Below are 27,794 nucleotides of genomic sequence, written 5' to 3' on the forward strand. Positions count from 1 at the left end.
TTGCTAGTATTTTGTTCAGGATTTTTGCATCTATGTTCACCAGTGATATTCGTCTATAATTTTCTTTTTTTGTGATATCTTTGTCTGTTTTTTGTATAAGGGTGATGGTGGCTTCATAGAATGAATTTGAGCATGTTTCTCCCTCTGCAATTTTTTGGAAGAGTTTGAGAAGAATCGGTGTTATCTATTCTCTAAATGTTTGATAGAATTTGCCTGTGAAGCCATCTGGTCCTGTCCTTTTGTTTGTTGGAAGATTTTTAATTACAGTTTTAATTTCATTACTTGTGATATGTATGTTTATATTTTCTAATTCTTCCTGGTTCAGTCTTGGAAAACTGTACCTTTCCAAGCATTTGTCCATTTCTTCGTGGTTGTCCATTTTATTAGTATATAGTTGTTTGTAGTAATCTCTTATAATCCTTTGTATTTCTACAGTGTCAGTTGTGATTTCTCCCTTTTCATTTCTAATTTTATTGATTTGCATCCTCTCCCTTTCTTCCTTGATGAGTCTGGCTAAGTGTTTATCAATTTTGCTTATCTTCTCAAAGAAACAGCTTTTAGTTTTATTGATCTTTGCTATTGTTTCTTCATTTATACTTCATTTATTTCTGTTCTGATCTTTATGATTTCTTTCCTTCTACTGACTTTTAGTTTTCTTTGTTCTTCTTTAGTTGTTTTAAGTGTACGGTTAGATAGTTTATTTGAGAGTTTTCTCTTTCCTTGAGGTGAGATTGAATTGCTATAAACTTCCCTCTTAGAACTGCTTTTGCTGTGTCCCATACATTTTGGGTCATTGTGTTTTCATTGTCATTTCTTTCTATGCATTTTTTAATTTCTTCTTTGATTTCTTCAGTGATCTCTTGGTTATTTAGTAGCGCACTGTTTAGCTTCCATGTATTTGTTTTTTTTACATTTTTTTTCCTGTAAATGATTTCCAATCTCATAGCATTGTGGTCAGAATAGGTGTTTGATATGGTTTCAATTTTCTTAAATTTTCAAGGCTTGATTTGCGATCCAAGATATGATCTATCCTAGAGAATGTTCCATGAGCACTTACGAAGAAAATGTATTCTGTTGATTTTGGAAGGAATGCCCTATATATATCAATTAAGTCCATTTTGTGTAATGTATCATTTAAAGCTTGTTTTTCCTTATTTATTTTCTGTTTGGATGATCTGTCCAGTGGTGAAAGTGGGGTGTTAAAATCCCCAAATATTATTGTGTAACTGTCGATTTCTCCTTTCATTGATGTTAGCATTTGCCTTATGTATTGAGGTGCTCCTGTGTTGGTTGTATAAGCATTTATAAATGTTATATCTTCTTCTTGGATTGGTCCTTTGATCATTAGGTAGTGTCCCTCCTTATCTCTTGTAACAGTATTTTAAAGTCTATTTTATCTGATACAAGTATTGCTACTCCAGCTTTCTTTTGATTTCCATTTGCATGGAATATCTTTTTCCATCCCTTCACTTTCAGTCTGTATGTGTCCCTAGGTCTGAATTGGGTCTCTTTTAGACAGCATATATATGGGTCTTGTTTTTTTTTGGGTCTTGTTTTTGTATCCATTCAGCCAGTCTGTGTCTTTTGGTTGGGGCCTTTAATCCATTTACATTCAAGGTTATTATTGATATGTATGTTCCTATTACCATTTTCTTAATTGTCTGGGGTTTGTTTTTGTGGGTCTTTTTCTTCTCTTGTGTTTCCCACTTAGAGAAGATTCTTTAGCGTTTGTTGTAAAGCTGGTTCGGTGGTGCTGAATTCTGCTAGCTTTTGCTAGTCTGAAAAGCTTTTGACTTCTCCATCGAATCTGAATGAGATCATTGCTGGGTAGAGTAATCTTGGTTGTAGGTTTTTCTGTTTCATCACTTTAAGTATATCCTGCCACTCCCTTCTGGCCTGAAGAGTTTCAGCTGATAACCTTATGGGATTTTTTGTATGTTATTTTTTGTTTTTCCCTTGCTGCTTTTAATATTTTTTCTTTAATTTAATTTTTGTTAGTTTGATTAATATCTATCTTGTTGTGTATCTCCTTGGGTTTATCCTGTATGGGACTCTGTGTTTCCTGGACTTGGGTGACTATTTCCTTTCCCATATTAGGGAAGTTTTCAACTATAATCTCTTCAAATATTTTCTCAGACTCTTTTTCTCTTCTCTTTCTGGGACCCCTATAATTCAAATATTGGTATGTGTAGTGTTGTCCCAGAGGTCTCTGAGATTGTCTTCAATTCTTTTCATTCTTTTTCTTTATTCTGGTCCTAGGCAGTTATTTCCACCATTTTGTCTTCCACCTCACTTATTCATTCTTCTGACTCAATTATTCTGTTATTGATTGCTTCTAGTGTATTTTTCATTTCAGTTATTGTGTTGTTCATCTTTCTGTTTTTTAGTTCTTCTAGATCTTTGTTAAACATTTCTTATATTTTCTCAATCTGTGCCTCCATTCTGTTTCTGAGATTCTAGATCATGTTTACTATCATTACTCTTAATTCTTTTTCATGTAGATTGCCTATTTCCTCTTTATTTACCTGGTCTTGTGGGTTTTCACGTTGCTCCTTCATTTGTGACATATTTTTTTGCTGTCTCATTTTTTTTTTTTAAGAGTGGGATTGTATTCCTGTCTTACTGGTTGTTTGGTCTGAGGCCTCCAACACTGGAGTTTGTAGGCTATTGGGTAGAGTTGGGTGTTGGTTCTGAGATGATGAACTGTGTGAGACCTTACTCTGATGACTATTCCCTGGGGTCTGAAGTTCTCTGTTAGTCCAGTGGTTCAGATTTGGAGCTCCCAATGCAGAAGCTTCTGCCTGACCCTGGGCTCATGAACCAAGATCCCACAAGCCACCTGAAGTGGCTGTAAATACCAAAGTAAAAGATAAAATTAGACTAGGAAACTAACAGACATGTTAGAAAGAATAAGCCCCACACCCATATGTAGTGAGGGCCTATGCTTAGGACCCACAGGGCTAGAAAAGGCCCTGGGGACTGTGTGGGTAGGAGTGGGGCTTAGGATCAAGGAACAGAAGGGACCCAGGTGTCCCCCCACCTCTGGTCTCATAGGGCAGGGGACCTCACCTGGGAGCCCAACAGGCTGCCTGGGCTTGAGTGGGCAGTCCTCTCCTCTCCTGCTCCTCCCAGATGGCTCGTCCTGCCTACCTCTCCTGATCTCCCCAGCCTCCCTCCTATGGCCCCAGCACCCACGCAGCCTGGATGGGGTTTTGGAGGGGGTGGGGGCACCAGCTTGGGAGCTCAGCAGGCTCCCTGGCTCAAGTGGGCCAGACAATCGCCCTCTGCTCCTCTCCTGCTCTTCCCAGAGAGTCCCTCCCACCTGCCTCTCCTGATATCCCTGGCCTCAGGGGCGCCGATCTTGTCTGGCCTCCAATTTTCTTCCCCCCTCAGTCCCCCTACGTTCTACCGGTTCACTTTGGGGCTCCTCCCATCTCCTTGGGCATCAGAGTCTCCCACCAGTGGCTGATAAGTGCCCTAGTTGTGGGGAGACACTGACTCTACATCTTCCCACACTGCCATCTTGACTCCACCTCCCCTGCATTATTTTGATTGTCATCCTCTTGGTGCTTTCAAGCTCCTGGGTTTGTTCTAGGTTCAGACTTCAAATAACTTCTCTGATAGTTGCCAAGTTGCAGCTAGGTGGTTTCTATTCAGGTAAAAATTTGGTTAGTAAGTGAAGACTTTATTTGTTTTCTCCATCATGTAGGAGATTGGCCACCCTGACTGACACCTTGAGAGAAGGAAACTCTTTGAGAATGGCCATCAGTGGGAGGGTGCTTCTGGGGCAGCACCAGCTTTGGCTACTGTAGGAAGCTTCTCAAGAAGCATTTGGGATGGGCGGACAGGCCATCCACCTGGGACCTGTGCCCATATTGATGTCAATTTTGGGGGGCTGCTATAACAAAAATACTATGGAATGAGTGGTTTAAACAACTAATATTTGTTTTTCACATACTGGAGGTTGAAAAGTCCAAGATCAAGGTGCATCTTTGGTATCTGGTGAAGACACTCTTCTAGGTTTGTAGATGGCCATCTTCTCACTGTATCCTCACAGGGCAGAGAATGAGAGAGAAAGGGAGAGGGTATGGAGAGAGAGAGAGAGAGAGAGAGAGAGAGGGAAAGCTCTATCCTGTCTTTTCTTATAAGGATAAGAAAGGGCTCTTATAAGGGCTTTCTTATAAGGGCTTTAATCCAATTCATGAGGGTTTTACCCCCAAAGGCCCCACCTCCTAACTCCATCACATTGGGGGTTAGGATTTCAACACATGAATTTGGGGGGACACAAACATCCAGTCCATAACAGCCCTCCACCTTCTCCATACTAACTCCTGTTTGTGTCTCTGGGTGGATGACAACAAAACATGTAGTCCTTTGTTAGAGATGGGCACAGGGTCAAGTTATATTGACAAAGTAAGTTGAGGGAAAACAAGGGAAGTGTTTGATTTACTTCTAAACTATTAAAAATTGAGACTAAACCTCAATATCCTCTAGAGCAGTACTTCCCATTCAGTAGGTCTGGGAGGGGCCTTCAATGATTAATTTCTAACAGTGCTCATGCTGGTGGTCTAAAGACCAGACTTCAAGAAGCAAGGCAGTAGATTTTGACTATGAGGTCCATGAGACCAAGGGCACCATATTCTTTTCCATTTTTTCCCCAGACTTGCCATGGCACCTGGTACAAAAATAAATTCTCAATAAATGCTTGCTGAATCAAATTAATGTGGGACATGGGCTACAAGGACAAATTTTATAGCTTAATTTTCTGTTAGAATAAGCTCACAGCCAAAAAACCAAATAGATAAAAGCCAACCATAATTAAACATGTGTTTAGTACTTTGGAGTTTCCCAAGCCCTTTAATTAATGATAGCTTATTTGATTTCTACTCTTACAATAATCTTCTGAAAGTGAGCTGTCATAATTATTTTTCCATAGCAGATGGTAAAAGCCAAGTCGGAGAGGGTAAGTAATTGGCCTAAGGAGGCTAGCAGCACATACACTGGAATATGGGTCTTCTGCTTGCCAGTTTTTTCCTGCTGTACTCTGCATAAATAGTAAAAACTCTTGTTATCATACTGCTTGAGGCTGTTGATGTTCCTGTTCCACAGTAATTTCTACATACTTGGCACAGAAGAGCTAATACATCTAGAATTAAGTGTATGGGTGTGATATGAGATTTGGCAAAAAATAACTCACAAGCTCTCTCTGGGCTTCTAGGACAAACCAGATGCTCCTGAAGGCTCTTCTCTCTCTCAGCAAAAGGGGCTACATCCAAGCTCAGCTTCCCTGAGGACCAGAGATTTTCTTCCTCAAGGTAGCATCCCATAGAACCCAAAGTCTACAGGACAGGGCAGCTGGCAACCAGACCCAGACTGTGTGGCTACAGAGTGTACCGATCAGATCATTCCCTCTGCCAAGGTTGCTTTCAGGTTTGCCCCCAAAGAAATGAGAACAGTAAGGGGCAGGAGCTCTCCACCTGAACCCAGACCAACAGTGTGTCACAGCACACAGGCCCTGGTGGCCTTGGGACAATAAGAAGCATTCACACCCTTTTTTCTCTTACTAATCCTTGCTTTAGAAACTTTCCTAGTAAAATCTATTCCAAACCCATGTCTTGGGATGATGTGGAATTCACTCGAGCCCTTGTATGGTAGGTGGCAATCACGAAGGGACTCCCCACCCCCGCCCTCAACCCCGCCTTAACTCACCTTGCATGACAGAGGGGATTTAACTGTTGTTTTACAAATTTAATCTCACCTTTCTCTTCTCTTTGCCACACTTTCCTAGTTGCCATCAACTTTCTTCTATAGCCTCTTTTGCAAGGCAGACCACAGTGCTAGGTACATAATAGATAAAACAATAGAAAGGTACCAAGTCAACATTTTATTTTTTGCTACTCTACCCTGGTTTCCGTGAAGCATCCCAGGGATGTTAACAGATGACATCACACTTTAGTGTGCCTATGAGTAGTAGCATTCTGGAGACTAAGTCAAGTCAATGGGGCACAAGAATCTTGGCAGTGAAAGGAATGTTTTATTTACAAAGAGTTCACATGTTTGAAGTTCTATGAGTTTCTATTTGCACAGATATGCCCTGAGTATATCGCAGCCAGGCCCTGCAATGCCCACCTTGCTGAGGTTTCCCACAGCGGGGCCAGAAGGAGTTACGCAGGCTTCCATTGCTCTTGTGGGGAGACAATGATCAGGAGACAGAGCTCACAATCTTATCGGAATTGTTCTTTCTGTATCAAGGAAGAAATTCTGACCAAAAATGTGGGAAGTCCTGAGGGACAGTATGGCAAGTATGAATTCATCCTACAGACATCTGAGCAAGAAATGTTATTTGCATATAGTATATTATCACTTGGGGGGTAGGTGTGTACATGTGTTTATAATCTACACTGTACAGTACAAAATAATTCCAATTAAGTAGATAGCATAATGATTAAGTCAAGGCTTCAGGACCTGGGTTTAAGATCTTGCTATGCTATCTTATCTATCTCTATTATCTACCTATATCTATCTACCTATCTATCTATCTATCATCTATCTATCATCTATCTATCTAACATCTATCTATCTATATCTATTACCTTTTGACCGCCTTCACCCATTTGGCGCACCCCACACCTCATGCCTCTGGCAACTACCAATCTGTTCTCTGTATCTAAAAGGTTTTTTTAAGATTTCACATATAAGTGAGATCATACGGTATTTGTCTTTCTCTGACTTATTTCATTGAGCATATGCCTTCAAGTTCCATCCTTGTTGTTACAAATGGTAGGATTTTCTTCTTTCTCATGGTTGAATAATATTCCACTGTGTATATAAATATATCATGTTTTATCCATTCATCCATCAGTGGACATTTAGGTTACTCCCATGCCTTGGCTATTATAAATAATGCTGCAATGAACATGGAGGTGCATGTATCTTTTTGAGTTAGTGTTTTTCTTTCCTTTGGATAAATATCCAGAAGTGGAATTTCTGGATCTTATGGTAGTTCTTTTATTTTTTTTAGGAACCTCTGTACTGTTTTCCATAGTGGCTGCACCAATTTACACTCCCACTGACAGCGCACAAGGGTTCCCTTTTCTTCACATCCTCGCCAACACTTGTTATTTCTTGTCTTTTTGATAATAGCCATTCTAACAGGTGTGAGGTAATACCTCATTGACGTTTTCTTTCTCTTGAGACCTTTGGTAATATATTTTAAATCTCTAAGCCTGTTTGTCTAGAAAAGCAAGCATGCAATCTCATTTTGTATGTTGCTGAGGAGATGAAATAATGCAAGGAAATGGCTAGCACAGTCCTGGCACATGGCATCAGAACTCACTAAATGTTAGCTCTTGAAAAGGAATCCATACCAGTATCTCTTTCATCTTCTAGGACTTGATGTTATACTTTGTTCTGCTTTTCTGCCATTTTGTTTCTAGATTAGAGCAGTTACTTCTGTCAAGCTCCCTGAAGAGTCAGAGGCACTGCTTTGTTGGAGTACGTGTCACTACAGCTCAAAGTTTCCTAGATGTTGCTATGGGCCTAGCTGACACTTTCCTTTTTTTCTGTCTCTTTTTTTCTTCTCTCCATCTCCCATCCCCTAGCCCCACACTCCACCAAGCCTGGTCCCCTCCTCATTCCTGTTCAGTTTGGATGGCCCCCTATGTTTATGGATCAAGATAATTTGTGGCCATGGAGTTTGATGGCCAGGTTTTATTTCCCCATTGCTGACTTCCTACAAACCTAGCCTGTTCAGCTGACCTTCTAGCTCAGACCAAGCCCATACCTCTGATGGGTCTTTAAGATTTTGGGTAGTATACATCAAAATGTCTATGTCCCTATGATGTACTTCTCCTGCCAGAGGTTAGAAAGTGAAGAAATTAGGTTGCATTTGTCTAATTGAGTGGTGGGTGGATGATCCCTACTTATGTCTGTCTCTTTGTCTCTCAGTCACCTAACATCTCAGTTTCCTCAAACTGTCCCAGTTCACCCTATTGTCCAAAAGAAATTATTAACAACATCCTTTTTTTCTCTCACAAGTGTCCTGGTTTGGAAGATATATCTTCCAGACCTTTCTTTTAGGTCTGGTATATATTTAAGCTTCATTTCAAATAGGAAAGATGGTACGTTACCAAGCAAAAAATATTTTTTTCAGTACAATAACAAGAACTGTGAGAAGGAAAGTCAGATTGAAGTCATAATTTTCAGAAATGGTGCTTCAAAGAGTTTTCTTTCTGTAGTGCAAACTGGAATGTGTTTTTAATCATAGCAAGTAGTGTTTTGAAAAAACTTGGTAGAAGCATGCTACATAATTTACATTTTAAGTGGTCAACTCTTGTTCAATGAAGTATAAGCAAACTAAAAATGCTCAAGGGAAAAACACAAACACATCACACTTTTTTTAATGCCTTGAAAGCTTCTCTTCTTTTTTTTCTTGCCTCACTTCATATTACAGGGTAGAATGCATCTTCCACAAAGAGGTGCAAATAAGAAATCTAATAATACTCAGAACTAGAAGGAGCTGGCACAGCTTGTTCATCCATGTTAAGATACAACAGAGAGAAATCATTCAAGGAGCTGGGAGGGAAAGCTCCTAGCTTTGTTACCATCAACTATCTCTACCTGAACAGAAGAGACATAAGCTGGTATAGGTGCCACATATTATCAAGCCATGTCAGTGACACAGGACCATAGTGGATAGGAAGAGACAATACATACATGCGGCTTCAAAGGCTGTACTGAACATGGAAGAACACCTTCATAACATAGCAGCTACAGCAAATTCAGGGCTCCCAAGACAGGCCATTTACTGGGTTCACAATTCTCACTTACTCTGGAGAGGAATATTTATTCTTGTCACTACTCATGGTATATATCATGCTTTAACCAACTCCTTCCCTTCCCCATTCTAAGAAAGGACACAGGGCTATAAAAGATGCAATGCAAAATCCTTCCACCTGGCATACAGCTGAAAGGGAAAGAACAGCAAAATCCCAGAGGAGCTAGAATGGACCAGGAAACAACAGGCACCTTAATGTTTTCTATATCAGCTGTCTAGCAGTAGACAAATCAGGCTTCAGAGGAAGCTGCAAAGGAAAAGCTTGATCTTATTCTTTCATTAAAGCAACACCAGGCCTCAAGATTAGCTAAATAAAAGCAGTCTCTCAGACATGACATACTGTAATTCACACCTGATTACTCTGAACGATGGCATGATTTATATTCAGCTTCAGGTTGTCTGTCTGACATTCTACCCACTCACATATCTGCATATTCAGAAGCTGTACAAGCACAAAAATATTAAAATGAAATACACTATACATTACAGTAGAATGACATGTAATTTATTCATAACTGAGTTAAGCAGTACTCAAAATTCACTTAGATAAGCAAGTGAGTACACAAACATCTAATAATACTAAAACTGATAGTCAGAAGGTATAAAATACCATGGGTATGAAATGCCATGGTAAATACTATTCAACAGACTACAATCATAATTAATTCCAAACTAAATCATGGTTTTTAAAATGATTTTAAGCAGTTTTGAAATGACTTGATTTTGTTCTCCTTCCAAGCAATTTATTTCCTCCACTGATAAAAGACAAGGTCATTAGTTTCAAGAAATATTTCAAGAAATATTACAGAATGACACAGGTTCTTCTCTTGCAACACATTTTCTTGCAAATTGTTTTTTAATATTACCTCTTGACATAGACAACAAACCAGCCACCACTCAGTGCCCCAAGCAAAGATGCCTGGATCAGAACAGTGCCAGGGTGTAACTCTGAGTTCAGCAAGAGGCAGGCAGTGAAAAAGCTGTTGGAGCTTTTGCAGTGTGCATACTTCTTTTTTGAGGCTCCAAGCATCATAAACATATTTAGGCATCCAAGCCAGTAAAATTATGGGAATAAAATAATTTGATGTCCAGATGACTATGCCACAATTACAACTGGGGGTAAATTACAATATAATTCTGCGGTACTTCAAAAAACCCCAGCACCTACTTAAATTTGCTTCTTGTTAGCCTCGTTACATTTTCATGAAGTGCAGCAGTATTTGCAAGAATGATTTGTCTTATCATGTGTCTGTTTGTATTATTTTAAAGTCATACTTTTTTGGAATGAGGTCCAAGCATGAACCTGGCTTGAAGAGCTAGCAGCTATAGTCATGAAACATCAATAAATTAAAAGGCTTTCACAGAACAAAATTCAGCTAAATCTTTTACATATAAAATACAGCTAGAGAAATACAATTCTTCAACACTAAATTATGAGGGAGAGGAAGCCAATTTAAAAAAATAGAAAACTCTCTCCATACCAGGTGTCAAAGCAAGATGTAACACTGCATGATGCCACAATATGAGCAGTCACTGGATGACAGATACTGCAGAAATTGTGGTATTTGGGGATCTGGTAATTATGACGAAGATATGAAGACACTGTACTAACAGGCATGCATACAATCACTGTGTGCATTCAGTGTGTGAGCTGGGACCTAAGCAGAGATCTAACACAATAATGAGGCACTGTCCTGGGGTATCCATTAAAACCAGTGTGGGTGACTATATGTTGATTAAACCTTCCGAGGCAGCAAAATGTGGGCACAATGCCATGTCTGGATTCTGCAGCTGTTTTATGATCCTCTTGCGGAATTTCTCCCGCACACGATTAAATTCCATTATGTCCATGGGGTCCTCTTCAATCCAAAACTTATGAAACTCGTGCATCAAATAGCCTGTTAGAGATAAGACAGTGACAAGAATGCAAGGGAAAAAATTCCTTAATCATATTCAGAATCACCCTAAATGCTGAAAAAGATGTCAGACCAACTAACAGCAACCATGTCACTCAAAGACAAGATCAAAATACAGCAAACACTACTGTTAAAATTATTCTTTAAAAACCAGTGCAGTGGAAGCTACCAACCTGCAAGATTTTTGCAATTGGTCCTAGAATTATTCTCACTCTGCTCAAGCAGGAAGAAAAGTCAATTCTGCCATTTCTAGAATATGAGTAACAACTGGAACATATTTTGAAAGGTTGACAGTAACTACTTCATTCTTCACCTCCTGATTAAATTAACATAATGGTGTGATTTTTCAAAAGTACTCCACTCAGCCTTTTTTCTCTTGATATTTGATTTGAGTAAAGTTTTAAATTACCCTGACAAATCAAAAGAATGCATTCTGACAATCTATTATAAGACAATAAAAACTGTGAATCAACTCTGAACAATAGAGTGGTCATTAAACTATATGAAATTGCTAATAAGACATCTTTGCTCTGAAGCATAATTTCATATTCAAATACTTTTTTGTCTCAAAAATGTTATGTGGATTGGGAACATTTTTGGAATAAATGTTAAATATTTGATATGAGAACCTACTTATTGTATTGTTTCCCCACTGTACCCCTCCCTCCTCATTTAGAATTGAAATGTGAATAGCTTTTTAAAAGACAATAATAAGTATTTGCATGTAGTAAAGCAAAAGCAAGCTCAAGTGTCTCATAATAAGAAAAAAGTATTTAAGGAAATAATACTAGTTAGAAAAATGGAAACCAAACATTACACAAGCTTTAATTTGTCTTAACATTAGAAGGCAGTAGAAGATAGTTCAGAGGAAGGATTCTGGAGCCAGAAACCTGGTTTAAATCCTAGCCCTTCACCTTCATGGGAAGGAGTAAGCAGTAGAGATGACAGAGGGCAGGGGAAGAGAACTTTGGAACAAACATACTCAATTCTAATAGTAAAAACAATTCAATAGCTTTTATTTTTCTGGTAACTAGCTACTTATGGGATAACCTTTAACATAGTTCCATAAACAGATTTTTAAAAACCTTTATTCATATCTCACTCTAATACAAAATTAGAAATGACCTTCCTTCCTACCCCCAACACACACTGCCAGATGTGGGTCTATTTCCACAAACTTACCTGGTTACTCATTCATGACATTTTTAAGTATGCTTGTACATCTTAAAGTATATGGTCTTTCTCTTCAACTATAGGAGGAAGGGTAGTAAGGAGAGAGAGAATTTATTTTATTTTTTCTTTGGGTTGACTCATTTCCTCTAGGCTTGGACTGCCTCTGGGCTCTCTACACACATTAACACATTTTGTTAATCTGTGTTAACACAAGTTAACATATTGACTGATTTTAACATCTCAGATGGGAACACATACCAACCCTCACCCAAATGCCTCTGGGCTACACCAACCAGGGCCCACTGCCACTGTAGTGGGAACGTGACCATATCAGAGAAGCCCCAGATCAGAGGTATCAGCAATCCCAGGAGCCATCCATCTGTCTCTGATCCATCTGATGCTTGGATTCCCTGTGGCAGCACCCAGTCTTGAACTTTTCTGGTGACAACACTAACATTAGCCTGGTCCATGAATGAAGAATCTGATTCTTTAGAGGTGCTTTCTCACACTGGGCCAAAATTTCTTGCCCCATATTTCTTGGAACAAATTCAATCCTTCTCCAACTCAAGTATCTGAAGTGCCCTTTATGCCATGAGGTTAAGCATCCCCATTTCTTCTTACCATTTCTCATATGCCATGACTTGGAGTCTGTTTATCATCCTGGTTGTTTCAGCACACACTAACAGAAATTCTTTCCTCTCATCTCAGTATCTTATTCAACAAAAAGAGTTCAATCATCTATCCATCCTAAAGTATCCCAAGAATGGCATGAGGTACTTGTAAAAAATGAAGACCCTCCCAGATTCAACCAGACATCTCAGTTCAGTAAGATGAATCTCATGTCACTGAAGTATGAAATCCATTGATTTAGAAGATGCCCTCTTTTTAAGTTCCCTTGGTTTCTTTCTGAATGTTATAATTTTTATGGTTCTAAATAAAATCTATGATCATTTATAATTTCTTCTTCCTTGCTATATAAAATACACACATAATTTTCCTGACTTTGCTTCTGAGCTCAAATAAACATACCTGACCTGTTTTGTATATAGAGTCAGGTTTCCAATACTGATGAATTAAAAGCATCTCATTGGTACCTCATGATTAATAAGTTATTTACTCCATTGACAATAATAAGTAGGCACTGTGAAAAATACTTTAATGAGAAATTCACTTTTCCACAATGTACATTCTCATTCTAGAAGTGATCTAGGGTAGCATAGAGTTTTAGAAGAATACAGATCTCTTTGGTTTCACCCTTTTTCTACCTTACATGCAACTACAGGAAAACATTTTGAAAGGTTTAAAAGACAGGCTAGAAGAGGAGTAGAAGGGAGAGGGGTGGTTAATAATCTAACACCATTCTCCTTCCTCTCAAGGCTACAAAAGTCAAGGTGTAAATCTTGCAAACTGATTCCCTAGGACTCTCTCTATCCTGTCAGAAAAATAATTAGACACTGTATAACATGATTTTAATCAAAATGTAGAAATGGTGGCTTGGCTTCCAGGGTACATATCATAATCATAAAACTCCACTCATTTATATAACATTACAGAGTGTTCATAAATTCATTTGGCAAATTGATCAGTTGGCCCATCTGCCAATTAACAAATATGTAACAGATACAAGAAAAAGGTAGAGTTCTTATGCTCCCCAATTCTCAGTTTCTTGGAGAGGGACCAAGGTAGACAATTTCAGATGATGATTTGCTAGCTAAGGAAGCTAACAAAATGGCATGAAGAGCAGAGGGAGGAAAGAGGGGTCAGGGTATTGCTTATAGTCTCTTATTTAATTCTTACAGCAGCTTTATGGAATAGGTAATGCAGATGAGGACATTGGGTTTAGAAGAGATACTTGAATGGTGTACAATCACACAATTATAGCTGGAAGCTGGAAGCCAGTACCTGAAATCTGCTGCCTTTTCCAGTGTACTCTCTTTTTCTGGTTCTTATTCCTACTGAATAGCTCCTTCTTTTGAAGGTCAAAGAAAAGCTAATTCTTTTTTCCCTTCTTGCTATTGTACTTCCTTCTGCTCACTACACCTAACCTTACTTTATTTCAATGCAGCTGCCTGTTCAGTGGAGCTTTAGATTGAATGTGATTTTCATAGCATACTGACTTGGCAGTGCCGTGCTCACTGAATAATACTGTAAAGTCAAAATGATAGACCTATTATATTCTTATATTCTTTCATCTAGATGAAATACCTGTTTGGAATAATAATTTGGCTTTCCAACCCAAGACTGCAGCATATTTGTTGTTGCTTGAATGTGTCTTGGTTTTGCTTCACTGCATTCGGTTAGTAGACTGCAGAGACACAAGGACACAGGTAATTGCAAGAATATTACAGAGAAGAGGTGCAAAACTGATCATGTCTGATAGATGAGCAACGAATTCAGAGCACAGTTTGCTTCTTCAAGAGAGGCCTGAGTCCCTCTGCCTCACCCCAATCCACAATGGGATTGCTGCTATTTCTAAAACCTGGTGAGGGCCTTAAAAAAAAAGTAATCCCACTGCTTGCTTACTCACCCAGGTTGAGATTCTCTTGGAAGCCTATCAATTCAGGACAAGGCCAATTTTTTCCAGAGTAACTAGACTTCCTTTCTCCTGAAAAGGACACCAGCCAATATTTTTCCCTCCCATCCATCCATCCATCCATCCGTCCATCCATCCATCCAACAAATATTTACTGAGCACCTATTCTGTACCAGGTTCTGTGCTGTGGATATAGTCATGAACAAAATAAATATTCCTGTTCTTATATGTCAATTCCTATGATTCTAACTTTGATTCTCTCCTGCAAGAGCTCCCCACTGTATGGCTCTGATTTTCTCCTTAATGCTAATGAATCCCAAATCTGCCCTTGTAATTCTTCAGAGCTCCACAACCTTGTATTAGAATGCCCACTATTCATTAGAATGCCAACTATTTGCCCCAAAGGAACCCACCCCTGGTATACCTAAAACTAAACTCATTCTATTTTCCCTCAGAATTGCTTCCCTGGCTTCCCTAAGGAACATGGTAACTATAGAATAGGGTAAGTACGAGGGGTAGAAAAACAAAGCAAGTGGTCCTATTTATCTACGTTTATGCTCTTTCAAATGGCTTACAAAACTCTTTCAAGATATCCACCTTCCCCATTCCTGCTCTTACTACTGTCATCTCTAGACACCCCTCCCCCACCCCAAATCCTATGCTCTATTCCTTGAATCCACCACACTGTTTGTCTTGTGGCCTTTGCCTGTGCCACTCCCTCTCGCTGGACCACTAGGCCACCACTGCTATATTTCCTGCTACTTATTTTTCACTTCTCATGGAAAATGGAATTTGCTTTAGGAAGCTTTCCCTGACGTCCAGACTGAGTGAGATTTTACTTCTTCAATAACAAAATTCTTCCCACTGTGTTTTATTTGTTTAGATGTCTGTCTTCCTCAACACAGAATCTAATCTGTAGTAAAACCTCAATATTATTTGCTGGAAATGGTCAGAATTGTTACAGGAGTAAATATAATCATCTAGTTGTCAGAGTAGGGGCTGTAATCACAAATGTAGGGGACTTACATTTTCCATTAACAAGTCATAAAGAGGTATATATTTTAAAATTTGCTTTTTCATTCAACTTATACATAATTTATTTTATTTACTTTTCATTGATGTATAGTTGATTTACAATGTTGTGTTAATTTCAGGTGTACAGCATGATTCAGTTATACATATGTATGTCTATTCTTTTTCATATTCATATTTTAGTTCTCTGTACTATACAGTAGGTCCTTCTTGGTTATCTATTTTATATATAGTCGTGTGTATATGTTAATCCCAACCTCCTAATTTATCCCTCCCCACCTTCCCCTTTGGTAACCATAAGTGTGTTTTCCATGTCTGTGGTCAGTCTATCTCTGTTTTGTAAAAAGTTCATTTGTATTTTTTTGTTGTTGTTAGATTCCACATATAAGCAATATCATATGATATTTGTCTTTCTCTGGCTTACTTCATTTAGTATGATAATATCTAGGTCCATCCATGTTGCTGCAAATGGCATTATTTCCTTCTTTTTTATGACTGAGTAATATTCCAGTGTGTGTGTGTGTGTGTGTGTGTGTGTGTGTGTGTGTGTGTGTGTGTACATATATATATATATATATATATATACATATATATATATCACTTCTTTATCCATTCATCTGTTGATGGACATTTAGGTTGCTTCCATGTCTTGGCTATTGTAAATAGTGCTGCAATGCACATTGGGGTGCATGTATCTTTTCAAATTATAGTTTTCTCTGGATATATGCCCAGGAGTGGGATTGCTGGGTCATATGGCAGCCCTATTTTTAGTTTCTTAAGCAACCTCCATACTGTTCTCCACAGTGGCTGTACCAACTTACATTCCCACCAGCAATGTAGGAGGGTTCCCTTTTCTTCACATCCTCTCCAACATTTATTATTTGTAGAGTTTTTGATGATGGCCATTCTGACCAGAGTGAGGTGATACCTCATTGTAGTTTGATTTGTATTTCTCTAATAATTAGTTATGTTGAGCATCAAATTATACATAGAGTCAAATAGTTTAATAAGTCTTGTTACAAAGAGCAAACAAAAACCCAGCAACACTTCCTGTCCTAATTCCTGCTTCCTTAAAGCAGCATTTCAACTGTTCCAGCTGATTCTTTGATTATTGACCTCCATAGCTCTAAATAACATATTTTCCATTGCTTGATTTTTTGACTTCCCTCATCTCAAAGATTCTCTTCTCTTTCCTCTCCTATCCTTTCCCCTCCCCTCCCCTCCCCTCTTCTCCTCTCCCCTCCCCTCCCCTCCCTTCCCCTCTTCTCTTCTCTTCTCTTTTATTCTCTCATAGATTTCCTGCTTTCTGTACCTCACTTATTCCTCTTAGGATTACTCTCTTATTTTATGGAAAAATATCCTTCAGGAGCTTCCTTATAATTATAGAAGGTAAAATTAAGAAGGTAAAATGTTTAAGACTTTGCACTCAAAAAATTTTGTTTGTTCTACTCCACACTTAATTGGTAAGTTGGACTGGGTATAGAATTCAAAATTGGAAATCATATTCCCTTAGATTTTAAATAATATTTGCTTAAATTTTTGAAGACATTATTCCACTCTCTTCTAGAATACAGTGTTGCTGTTGAGAAATCCAATGTCATCTTGACTCCCAATTCTTTATGTGACAGATTTGGAAATTTTTAAAATCATCTCTTTCCTATGTATTAAAATTTCACAATGACCTGAGTGTGAATCCATTTTAATCTATTATCCTGGTGCTTACTAGTTTAAATATGAAAAGTCATCCTTCAATTCTGAAAATTTTTCTTGATTTATTTGTTTGATTCCCCCCCCCTTAGTTTCACTGTTCTTTTTTCTGGCACTCCTTTTATAAGACTTTCAAGAATGGTCCTTTAATTTCTCAACCTTTATTTTATATTTTTCATCTATACTTTCTCTTCTACTTTCTGGAAGTTTTCAGTTTTATCTTCTAATCCTTCTTGGAGATTTCATTCCTGTTATCTGATTTTTAATTTCTAAGAACACTCTTTTATTCTCTGAATGCTCTTTCTATGGCACCTTGTTCTTGTTTCATAGTAGCAATTTCTTCTCTTATCTCTTGGGGATATTAATGATACGTATTTTTGAAGTTTTCTTCTCTCTGCATGGTTTCTGTTTCTTTATAGTGGCTTTATTTCTGCCTGTTTTAGACCCTCTTTCATGGTTGAGGCTTTCCTTGCTGTTCTTGTTATCTAGGGCTGCTTAAGAAATTATTCCAAAATTCAGTGGCTTAAAAAAACCATTTTAATATTCTCATGAATTCAGTGGGTTTGGAATTCAGAAAGGGTAGAGGAGGGACGGATCCACAATGCCTGGAATATCAACTAGGAAGATCTGAAGGTTGGGGGTGACTTGACAGCTGGTGGCAGGAATCATTTAGAGGCATCTTCACTCACAAGTCTAGTGGTAGATGCTATCAGCTGGGACCTCATCTGGGGCTGTCAGTCAGATTACCTACATATGATTGCTCTGTATGTCCTGGACTTTTTCACAACACAGAGGAATCAGATACCTTACATGGTGGCTTATGCTTCCAAAGGCAGCTCAATCCCTGATCTTCAGATCAAAGCCTTTTCTTTAAAAAAAATTTTTTTATTGATGTATAATTGTTTCACAATGTTGTGTTAATTTCTGCTGTACAGCGAAGTGATTCAGTTATACATACATATATATATACACATTCTTATTTTAATATTCTTTTCCATTACGGTTTATCATAGGATATTGAATATAGTTCCCCATGCTATACAGTAGGACCTTGTTGTTTACCATTCTGTATATAATAGCTAACATCTGCTAACCCCAACCTCCCACTCCATTCCTCCCCCAACTCCCTCTTCCTTGGCAAACACAAGTCTGTTCTCTATGTCCATGAGTTTGTTTCTGTTTCATAAGTAGGTTCATTTGTGTCATATTTTAGATTCCACATATAAGTGATATCACATGGTATTTGTCTTTCTCTTTCTGACTTCACTTAGTATGATAATTTCTAGTTGCATCCATGTTGCTGCAAATGGCATTATTTCATTCTTTTTTATGGCTGAGTAGTATTTCATTGTATACATGTACCACATCTTCTTTATCCACAGATGAAATACTTTTCTAATGTAGCCCTAAAAGTCACATAGTGTCAAATCTGCTTATTCTCTTGGTCAACCAACTGGTCAGCCCAGTTGGGCTGGGTAAGAGGAACAAAAAAATCTACCTTTTAATGGGAGGAGTATCAAAGAATTTGAGGACATGTTTTTAACCATCACACTCAAACATCTGGTAATACTTGGCTACCTGTAAGTATTTTTTACTAAATAAAAAGCCAACTGGATTAAAAGCTGATTGGAAGCTCTGAGCATGTAGGTAGGGTTTGTTGATGGTGAGCATGACTGTAGAGTGATATGACTGGGCTGCTTCACTGGAGAGACCCAGAGGTCAGCATCTTCAGCTATTTTCTCTTGGGATGTTCAGATTTCAGAGAAGGCCCTTGTCAGTCTCTTGCCAAAGTGATAGGAATTGGGTAGGAGAAGGAGCCTGGGTCTCAGTCTTCATCATCACTTTCAGTATGGTTTGCCATCAGCTGTACCTGATTCTCATCAGACCAGAGACCCTTTATTTTTCTCTCCCTGTAAAGTACACCAGCCTCTGCTGAGGAGGGGGAAGGACAGAAGCCATCTCCTGGAGAAGGGGATTTAGGCCTCTAAGAGCTTCTTAACGTATTTTCAAGCAATCTTGCTATTTTTGGTCTTATTATGTTAACCCTCATTTCTTTTTTCTTTTTTTTTTTTTTTTTTTTTCAGTATGCGGGTCTCTCACTGCAAAAAGGCCTCTTTTCTTTGGCCTTTGCTGAAAGGCCAAAAAGTGGCCTCTCCCGTTGCAGAGCCTGTGCTCCGGACGCGCAGGCTCAGCGGCCATGGCTCACGGGCCCAGCCGCTCCACGGCATGTGGGATCTTCCTGGACCGGGGCATGAACCCGTGTGCCCCGCATCGGCAGGCGGACTCTCAACCACTGCACCACCGGGGAAGCCCAACCCTCATTTCTGAGATATCTAATGCTGCCAATTCTTGAACCTTTTGGGGAGTCCTGTGGAATAAATCAGGTTGCTTCTTACCTTTCCATGCCACCTGTTAAGGATTTGCTCTCTCAAGACTACTAAATCATTTACCACTTAATCTGTTTTCCAGCTTTCAGAATGAGATTTTCGTGCTTTGTTTCTGATTTTTATCCTTGTGGGTTTATGCTTTCTTAGAAAAATCCCTTTCTATTAACTTTAGTGTAATTTCAGAAGGGAGCATAATGCATACACTAATTATGTCATCTTTAACTGGAAGTCCTGCTTAAGCAGATGTAAAAGAAGACAGAATCCTAGATAACATAATCACTCTTAATTTAGGAATTTAGATAAAGTAAATGGCTGTTAACTTGTGACTTTATCACATTTTAAAATTGAACTGCGGAACAACACTCTCCTGTGGTAGATTTGGGGTGGAATGATTGTATCTTAACCATACTTAGAAAGAGTGGCAGACCTGTTTAGCACATAACAGCAGAAAAAAGCCTGAAAGAAACATGAGAAGAATTTTGAAATTTTCTTGCTAAGAAAGCTCAGGTACGAGGCCCTCAGTGCAGTAAGCATGGTTTAAATGGTTTAAAAGACATTTCTCCTTTAAATTGCTTACATTGCTTGAAGACTTGGTAGACTATCGTTCTATGTTCCTCCAAACCAGTTTATGTCTGGCCAGCAAGGATTATAATGACACACAGCTACATTTTAGGATTCTGCCTCTAAAATTAGAGAATAGCATCTCAGGGCTCTACTAAATGGTCTCGTTCTTTATCTTCTGAAACCTCAGCACAACTGCCACCCCAAAGGATACCCCTCAGGCAAGGACAACATAAGGCTCTGGTTCAGGGTCAAAAATACTTCCCTCTACTAGCACCTACACTTAGAAAGGGCTGCAAACACTACCTTCTGTAGCACTAGTAGTGGTAGCAGTAAAAGTAATACCAATGACAACTCTACCACCATCTATATCACCCATTAAACCACCACCTTCTCTTTCTAATGTTCACTGAGCACTATTATGGGACTAGCTAATAAAAAGCCTTTTTATCCTCGTCTCATTTTACCTCCATAGCAGCTCTATGAGGAAAAGACTCATTTTATAGATGAGATAGCTGAGGCTTAGAGATGGTAGTTAACGTAGATCTGAGAGTCAACTCAGGCTGTCTTCAGAGCCTGCACTCTTAAGTGTTATGCCATGCTGGATCAGAGGAAGAAAGACATCTCTGATGTCTTTAAGTCAGATGGGAAGTTGATACATTGATATTTATTAGGCAAGAGCTGGGAATGAGGAAATATTCATAATGCCTGAAAATATGTGTAGGTTGTGAATGAGAAAACAAAATCAAAACCAAAGGAGGAAGTTCGAAGGCTCCAATGCAGCCAAATCACAAAGATCTCTCAGCTTCAACCCTTGTCTAGAGTGTTCTATAGAAACCTATGTCAATAATTAAGCAACAGGACACTTACAGAATGTTTGCTGGAAGTGAGATAATGTTGGAGCTTCTGGAGCGATGTTGTAGAAATGAGTTTTTAGAGCTCCACTCACCAGTAGATTATATACCAGATCAGTTATATTGATGCCCACAATTGCAAACGAGTACCTGTAAAGTGCAAGCCACACCAACTGTATATCACATATGAGAAGTAAGCATTTCAAAAAATGACAATTTGATATTTAAATTGCTATTATCAGAGTGTCAGATTTCCCTTCTCTCCCCAACTTATCAAAACCCTGAATCTTATAAATTACCAGAAGATTTTAATAATATATGCCAAGAGAATTGAGAGTTCATATGCTTTGACTTGGTAATGCCATTCCCAAATATATGAGAGAAAAAACCAGAAAATGGCAAAGCTTTATATACAATAATAGTCATTACAGCATTATTTATATGGCAAAGACATGTAAACTATTTATATATCCTAAAGAAGATGATTGATGAAATAAATTATGGTAATCTCATATAACATATTACAACTAGTAAAAACCATACTTCTAAAGATTATTTAAGCAGGATATAAAACATTGTGTATAGAACAAACCAAGTTTTATTATACACACAAATGTGTAGAAAAACTAGAGTGAAATGCCACAAAATATTAATATGGGTATATTACAGTAATATGATTATGGTGATTTTTTTGGTTTACTTTCCTATATTTTTGAAATTTTCTATAATAAATCTTATATTACCTTTAAAATGAGGAAAAATTTAACTAGTATCTTAACACTCAGGGTATATTTTCTAGTCCATTTTCTACATGTCTATTTAAAATTAAGTGAAACTGAGTTCTTAAGTCCTCTCTGGTATTATAAATCCAGCACATAAAAAAAAAGGAGTTCTCTGCTCAGAAATATTTTTGGATGAAATGGGGCATTATAAAAAAAGACCTTCTAAAGTAAACTTTTAACTAATAGCCTGATACTTGATAGAAATCCTTAAAAGAAGACTAGCAAATACAATTCCAAATTATGATTTTTGAAAATCATTTCCATACAGTTATAACTTTCTAAACTTCATCACTTGGTCACAGGCAAAGTAGTATCATATAATCATACAAGTAAATACAAAAACATATAAACAGGTCCTTTCCAAAATTCAACTGGATTATGTATTTCCATCAGGACAAGTGTATTTTCATCCTTGTCATTTTTTGCAGTACTCTTCTGACAATCTTTATATATGAAGTCCCACACTCACCCAATTGCTTTATCCATCCTTTTCTTCTCCCATTCTGCTTTGCTGAATTTGCTGAATAAATGAATGAATGAGTAAATAAATAAATAAGACTTCTCTAATTGATACCTGTTCTCCTTTAATGTTTTTGTTAAAACTGTTGACTAGATGTGGGGATGTCTGTAACTCAGTTATCAAACACTAATCAATTTAAATGTTATTAACTAAAAAGCCACAATACAATTTATATGGAGCTCAGAAATGGAGTTATTTAAAGCCATGCTACTTATCCCTTATTCACTATAGTACAGCAGTGAGAGACAGACCTAAAGGCCAAACATACTCTTTTATATTATCCATTAATTATCAAATAATACTTCCTCCTCTAGCAAGATGCCACCTCAGTCATGATTCCCCACTGCATTTCGTTTGGTTTTCCCTCATGGCAATTATCCTACTCAGCCTTATTTGTGATGTCTGGCACACAGCAGATGCCAAATAAATGTTTACTGATAAATAATTGAGTTAGTGAAAAAAAGAAAGAAGGAAAGAATAAAAGGGAGAGAGGGAGGGAGGGAATAAGGGAAGGAAGAACTTATAGGTTTTAAAAATTCTGTTCCAATAAGTGCTGTGGCATTTCCTCTGGCTAAGCTAAGACAGCTAAATCATAGTAGCTCGATTTTAATCCATTTTTATAACTTGAATTTCTGAATAAGACTGAAGAAAGGGTTCTATAATAAAAGCATTCTGAAAATATTGACTTGCATTCTATTACTTTGTGTACTTTCTTATTCCCCCTATTCTCACCCACTTCCATACTGCCAATATCTTGTAGGCAGGAACCATGTTGCACTCTTCTTTGTGGCCAATGTGAACTTTCATTCAGTGTTCTACATTAAAAATTGTGGTTAGCCTTGGAATTAAATAAAATTTTAAAACTAGAGTTATTATGAACATTTAGCTTCCATCTAAGTAGGAGAAAGGAGAGTTCTTTATAAAACAGTGCAAACACTACATTAAAAGACACACATGTAACACACACACAACACAGGCCCACAAAAACATGATGCAAAACTGTGATTTTACTATACTTACTTTCTACTCTGTAAATGACTGGCTCTAATTCAAAGTAACTGTCTTTAATTCATGTTAAAATAAGCCACTTCTTTTTAAAGTGCAAGTGCCAATTAACAAACCAACAAGTCAGCCAAAGAGGCATCAGGAAATTTTTACTTAAAAGACTCATATCCAAACTGAAATGAGTTAGATGTGAAATTCAAGAAATTTTATATAAACAAATTTATAAGTACCTATTTTCTCTTCAACAAACCTTTGTAAATACATAGTATCTCTGTATTTTGTTAAATTAAATCTATCTGCATTGGAAATATAAGAAAAGGCCAAATGACCTCCACTCATTTGTTTATTTATAGGATATCCTGGCCCAAACAGAAGGAATTCCTCTCTTCAGGAAACACACACACAACAAACAAACAAAAATACAAGCCATCAAAATTCTTCTCTTAAACTTGAACCTACTTTTATCTCTCAAGTTACTTCAGAATTCAATAGATTGATCTTCACAAGAGAAATAACATATAATGCTTGCTGAAGGGTAGACAGGAAAGAACTTTCCTTAGTATTTTATGGCATCTCCCTATTCAACACCTGAAATATTCAGGGCCTGAAAGAAACTATGTTGATATCACTATGGGTTAATATATATTTCTTTCAGACATTTGTGAAGGACAGTAGCATTTTCAAAACATTCTGATTTGTATTCAATGACATTTACCATCAATTTGAAGTGATTAATACTTGAAATTTATCTAGTCAATTTTATTGTAGCTTGAGGGACAAAGTGTGTGCGTGCCCACACAGACACACACATACACACACACAAAAATACTAGTCTCTTCTTAAATAAGAGGAATCACACCCTCAAATAATTCCTCTCTAGTGGCCAACACAGGATATAAAATTATAAAGCCTTTCTTTGAGAATGGCTCATAGACAAAATCAATCCCTCTCCAATGGTTAATAAAAAAAAATATTTTAAGCTTATTGTCACTTCGCAAGGACCATGGAGGATTCATGTCTTTTAATTGATGCTTCTCCAAGGAATGTCAGTGCACACAGACTCCCCAGCCAATTTTAATCAGAGAGGTTTCAGAGTCTCTACATTACAGAAACATGTAATTCAGACAATGTAGTTAAAAAATTAAAACAGTTTGATTTTAACCATGTGATATATGAAGAAAGAGTTATGATTTTAGTGCTTTTCTCAAAGAAAGTAAAACGTAAAGAAAATGAAAATTTAAACTTATAAAAAGATTATAATTATAAATTTGGAAAGTATAGGATAATTTAATGAATCTTAGCCAATTGAAGCTAGAGTAAGTATAATAGTAAGATGGGAGGGAAGCCACAAAGTCAACCTGTTTATAGATTTTGAGAGTGGTATGATAAAATTTGGGACTTATTTAGCAAACATGAACACTAACAAGATAACCTGTCATGCTGAGGAGAAAAAAGTGATACAAAACTATGAGTACAAAATAGAACTCCTATAATAAGAGTAACTAAAGCATGTATACACTCTTTATAGTAATACAATCAGAAAGACATTAATAGAAGAGGAGATTTGCTCTGTGCAGCAAAATTCCCAGAAGAAATGTCCCTCTCTTGGAGTAGATGGGAGCAGAAATGTGTGGTAATGTGTCAGCCTTTAGGTGAAGTTTCAAAATGTTTCTCCAACAGACATGGCTGTAGAAAGGCTCTTTGACATTTTCTATCAGGTCAGTCTAATCTGGTTTTTCCTTCATCAAAACAGCCCAATGTAATGAACTATATTACATAAAAAGTTGGGAAATGTTTCCTTTCTGAAAATTTTTCATGAATTTATATTACTTTAAAAATTCTTACCCATACTTATTGTAAAATAACATAAAGGCAAGAAAAAACAAAAGCAAAGAAAAATACCTTATTTCCTCTTTAGTGATATCCCTAATGTAATCAGTTAAAGACAAAAATTTAGAAAGGTAAATGAAAATGCAAACAATTTAGAATCTAGAATTTTATTAAGAAAAAAAAAAGAGCCTCAGCAATTTTAGACTTTCTCACTTGGTCCCTGACTTCAAGACTTCCATTCTTCCCTCTATTCCCCCACTGTGGTCCCTTGTCTCTGAACTGTTTCTTCCATACTCTGCTTTCTCCTTCTTTTATGCCCACCTCCTCAATCTTCCTAGACACCAGAGATGTTATCAGCCCCTCAAGTACACATCTCACTTGAACAGTGCCACTTTACATCCTAAATCCTGTAAACAAGTACCTGACATTATAGCCTTCCTATTCAGCATTTGTCAAAAGGGCTTGTTTGGAAGAGCTTTAAGCCTCACTTCTGGTGGGCTGACCCTCTTGAGAATCTTATCAATAGAGCTATATAGGAAATTAATTCTACCTAATCCACAAAGCCTAATCCACCTTTCATTTTCAACAATTACCTGCATTTTGGATGAAGAGAATCAGATAGGACCTGCTGTGCTGCTGCAGCATCCCTTTCTGCAAAATACCTGCAGTTGGAGGGAAAGAAAACCATAACTCCATACCTTTTGAATACATTCATTTCAATCCAATTTGAGGCCATTTTGGATTCAGAGATGGACACCAGCATAAGCATACAACCTGTGTCAGCTCCTCCAGATAATGAACAGCTTTTCATAATAGAATTTTCCAAATATAATGACAGTATAATAGGGTAGTTGTAAAACACACAAATATTTGGGAATGATTCGAGTAGGTTTGAAATTTTAATTATGAACTTTACCATTCCCTAACAAGCCAAAGATATTCTTATTAATGAGGGTTATAGATTCTTATTAGGAAGGCAGGAGGAGGCCCCTCAGAAGGCAGAAAAAATATGGATGAAGGGACATGGTAAGAGGCTGTGACAGCCAAAGGGCAGAGAAAGGATGAGACTAGAGGAGGTGATAAAAGTTCAAATGTACTTTCTTGGAGAATACTCACGGGGTGTTAGAATTCTGGATGAAAATATCTTATGGAGCTTAGAGATGTTAAAAAAATTCTGTTCTGGGAAGAAAGGGGCAATGAAGTTTCCCTTCCCACATACAAAAAGCTTACATACCCTCAAAAATATATCATAAAAAATACTTCATAAAGACAATTATAAAATACAACTACAGGGGCTTCCCTGGTGGTGCAGTGGTTAAGAGTCTGCCTGCCGATGCAGGGGACGCGGGTTCATGCCCCGGTCCGGGAAGATCCCACATGCCGTGGAACGGCTGGGCCCATGAGCCATGGCCGCTGAGCCTGCACGTCCGGAGCCTGTGCTCCGCAACGGGAGAGGCCACAACAGTGAGAGGCCCGCGTACTGCAAAAAAATAAAAATAAATAAAAAAATACAACTACATATAGCATGTATTATTTAATTTGATGTGTATTTCCTGCATATATCTAACGGATAAAACAACCTCTTAAATTTTCTCTCAGAAAAGTTCAAAGCTAGTCAGCAAATTTAGTAAACATGTCCATGATTATTAATGAAATTGAGTCTCTTCATATTTTGTTGATCATTTACGTTTATAGAATAGGTTTGAATTAGAATTAGGTTTCTGTTCACATTTCTTGGTCCAGTATCTCTAAAAATGTCCTCAAATAAATAAGCCTACAGATAATAATATACTGGATATAGATCCTTTATCAATTATGTGTCAGTCTTGGCTTTCTTTTCATTTTATTTATGGTGGCTTATAGAAGATTTTGATTTTAATTTGTGAGATTTATTGATTTTTCTTTTATAGTTTGTGCTTTTTTGGTTTTTATCTTTAAGAGATCCCTCCTTACTCACATATCTTAAAGATTTTCTCCTAAAAGTTGTAAATATTTGTTTTTGACATTCAATTTATAAACTGAGGCAAGGTAGAGATTTAATTTAATTTAATTTTCAAATGGAAAGCTAATTGCCCCAGCTCTACTTATTTAAAAGCTCATCCTTTACCCACTTACTTGTAACACCACTTTTGTCATCAAAATTTACTTTTTTATTCACCCACATTACATAATAGTGTAACATTTAAAACATTTACCAGTGGGGAGGGAGAGAAGGGAAAAAATAGGAGTGGGGGAGTGGGAGGTACAAACTATAGGTATAAGACAGGCTACAAGGATGTATTGTACAACACGAGGAATATAGCTAATATTTTGTAATAACTGTAAATGGAGTGTAACCTTTAAAAATTGTATTAAAAAATTACCATCTTAAAAATAAAAGCATGGGTGATTATTAAACTTCCTAAATTTAAAATAAAAGATCTTAGGGGGAAATGGGTGCCATTAAAAATGCCATTTTTTCTTTTAAAAATATATCACTATCCTCATTAGTAGGGTAGTGTCAAAGGACACAAGAGCCAACCTAAAAGGACTCCTTTTTTCTTGAAAAGTAATGGCTACAAATGACCCAATTTAAGCATGAAAAAAATAATGAGCACAATTATTAAATCACATAAACACACAAAAACCAGGAGTTAAAGTGATAATTTAAAACTATAA

General features: G+C 37.4%; 1 protein-coding gene across 2 annotated transcripts in view; it reads right to left on the reverse strand.

Annotated features, from left to right (window-relative positions):
• Window positions 1-9,567: 9,567 nt before the first annotated feature.
• Window positions 9,568-27,794, reverse strand: part of ELMOD1 (ELMO domain containing 1) — a 98,003-nt gene continuing 79,776 nt past the window's right edge. The window contains exons 6-9 of one of the 2 annotated variants that reach the window (XM_027082413.1): window positions 25,730-25,798; window positions 22,251-22,301; window positions 21,016-21,149; window positions 9,568-10,734 (exon numbers count right to left, since the gene is read on the reverse strand). In XM_027082413.1, coding sequence (XP_026938214.1) covers window positions 10,562-10,734; window positions 21,016-21,149; window positions 22,251-22,301; window positions 25,730-25,798 — 427 coding nt within the window. In that variant the 3' untranslated portion in view covers window positions 9,568-10,561. The remainder of the gene's footprint in view (window positions 10,735-21,015; window positions 21,150-22,250; window positions 22,302-25,729; window positions 25,799-27,794) is intronic. The other variant, XM_027082414.1, reaches the window with a different exon arrangement.

This window comes from Aethalodelphis obliquidens, unplaced genomic scaffold, assembly GCF_003676395.1.
Source record: "Aethalodelphis obliquidens isolate GAN/ISIS:26980383/991018 unplaced genomic scaffold, ASM367639v1 scaffold46, whole genome shotgun sequence".
In the NCBI taxonomy this organism is placed as follows: Eukaryota; Metazoa; Chordata; class Mammalia; order Artiodactyla; family Delphinidae; genus Aethalodelphis; species Aethalodelphis obliquidens.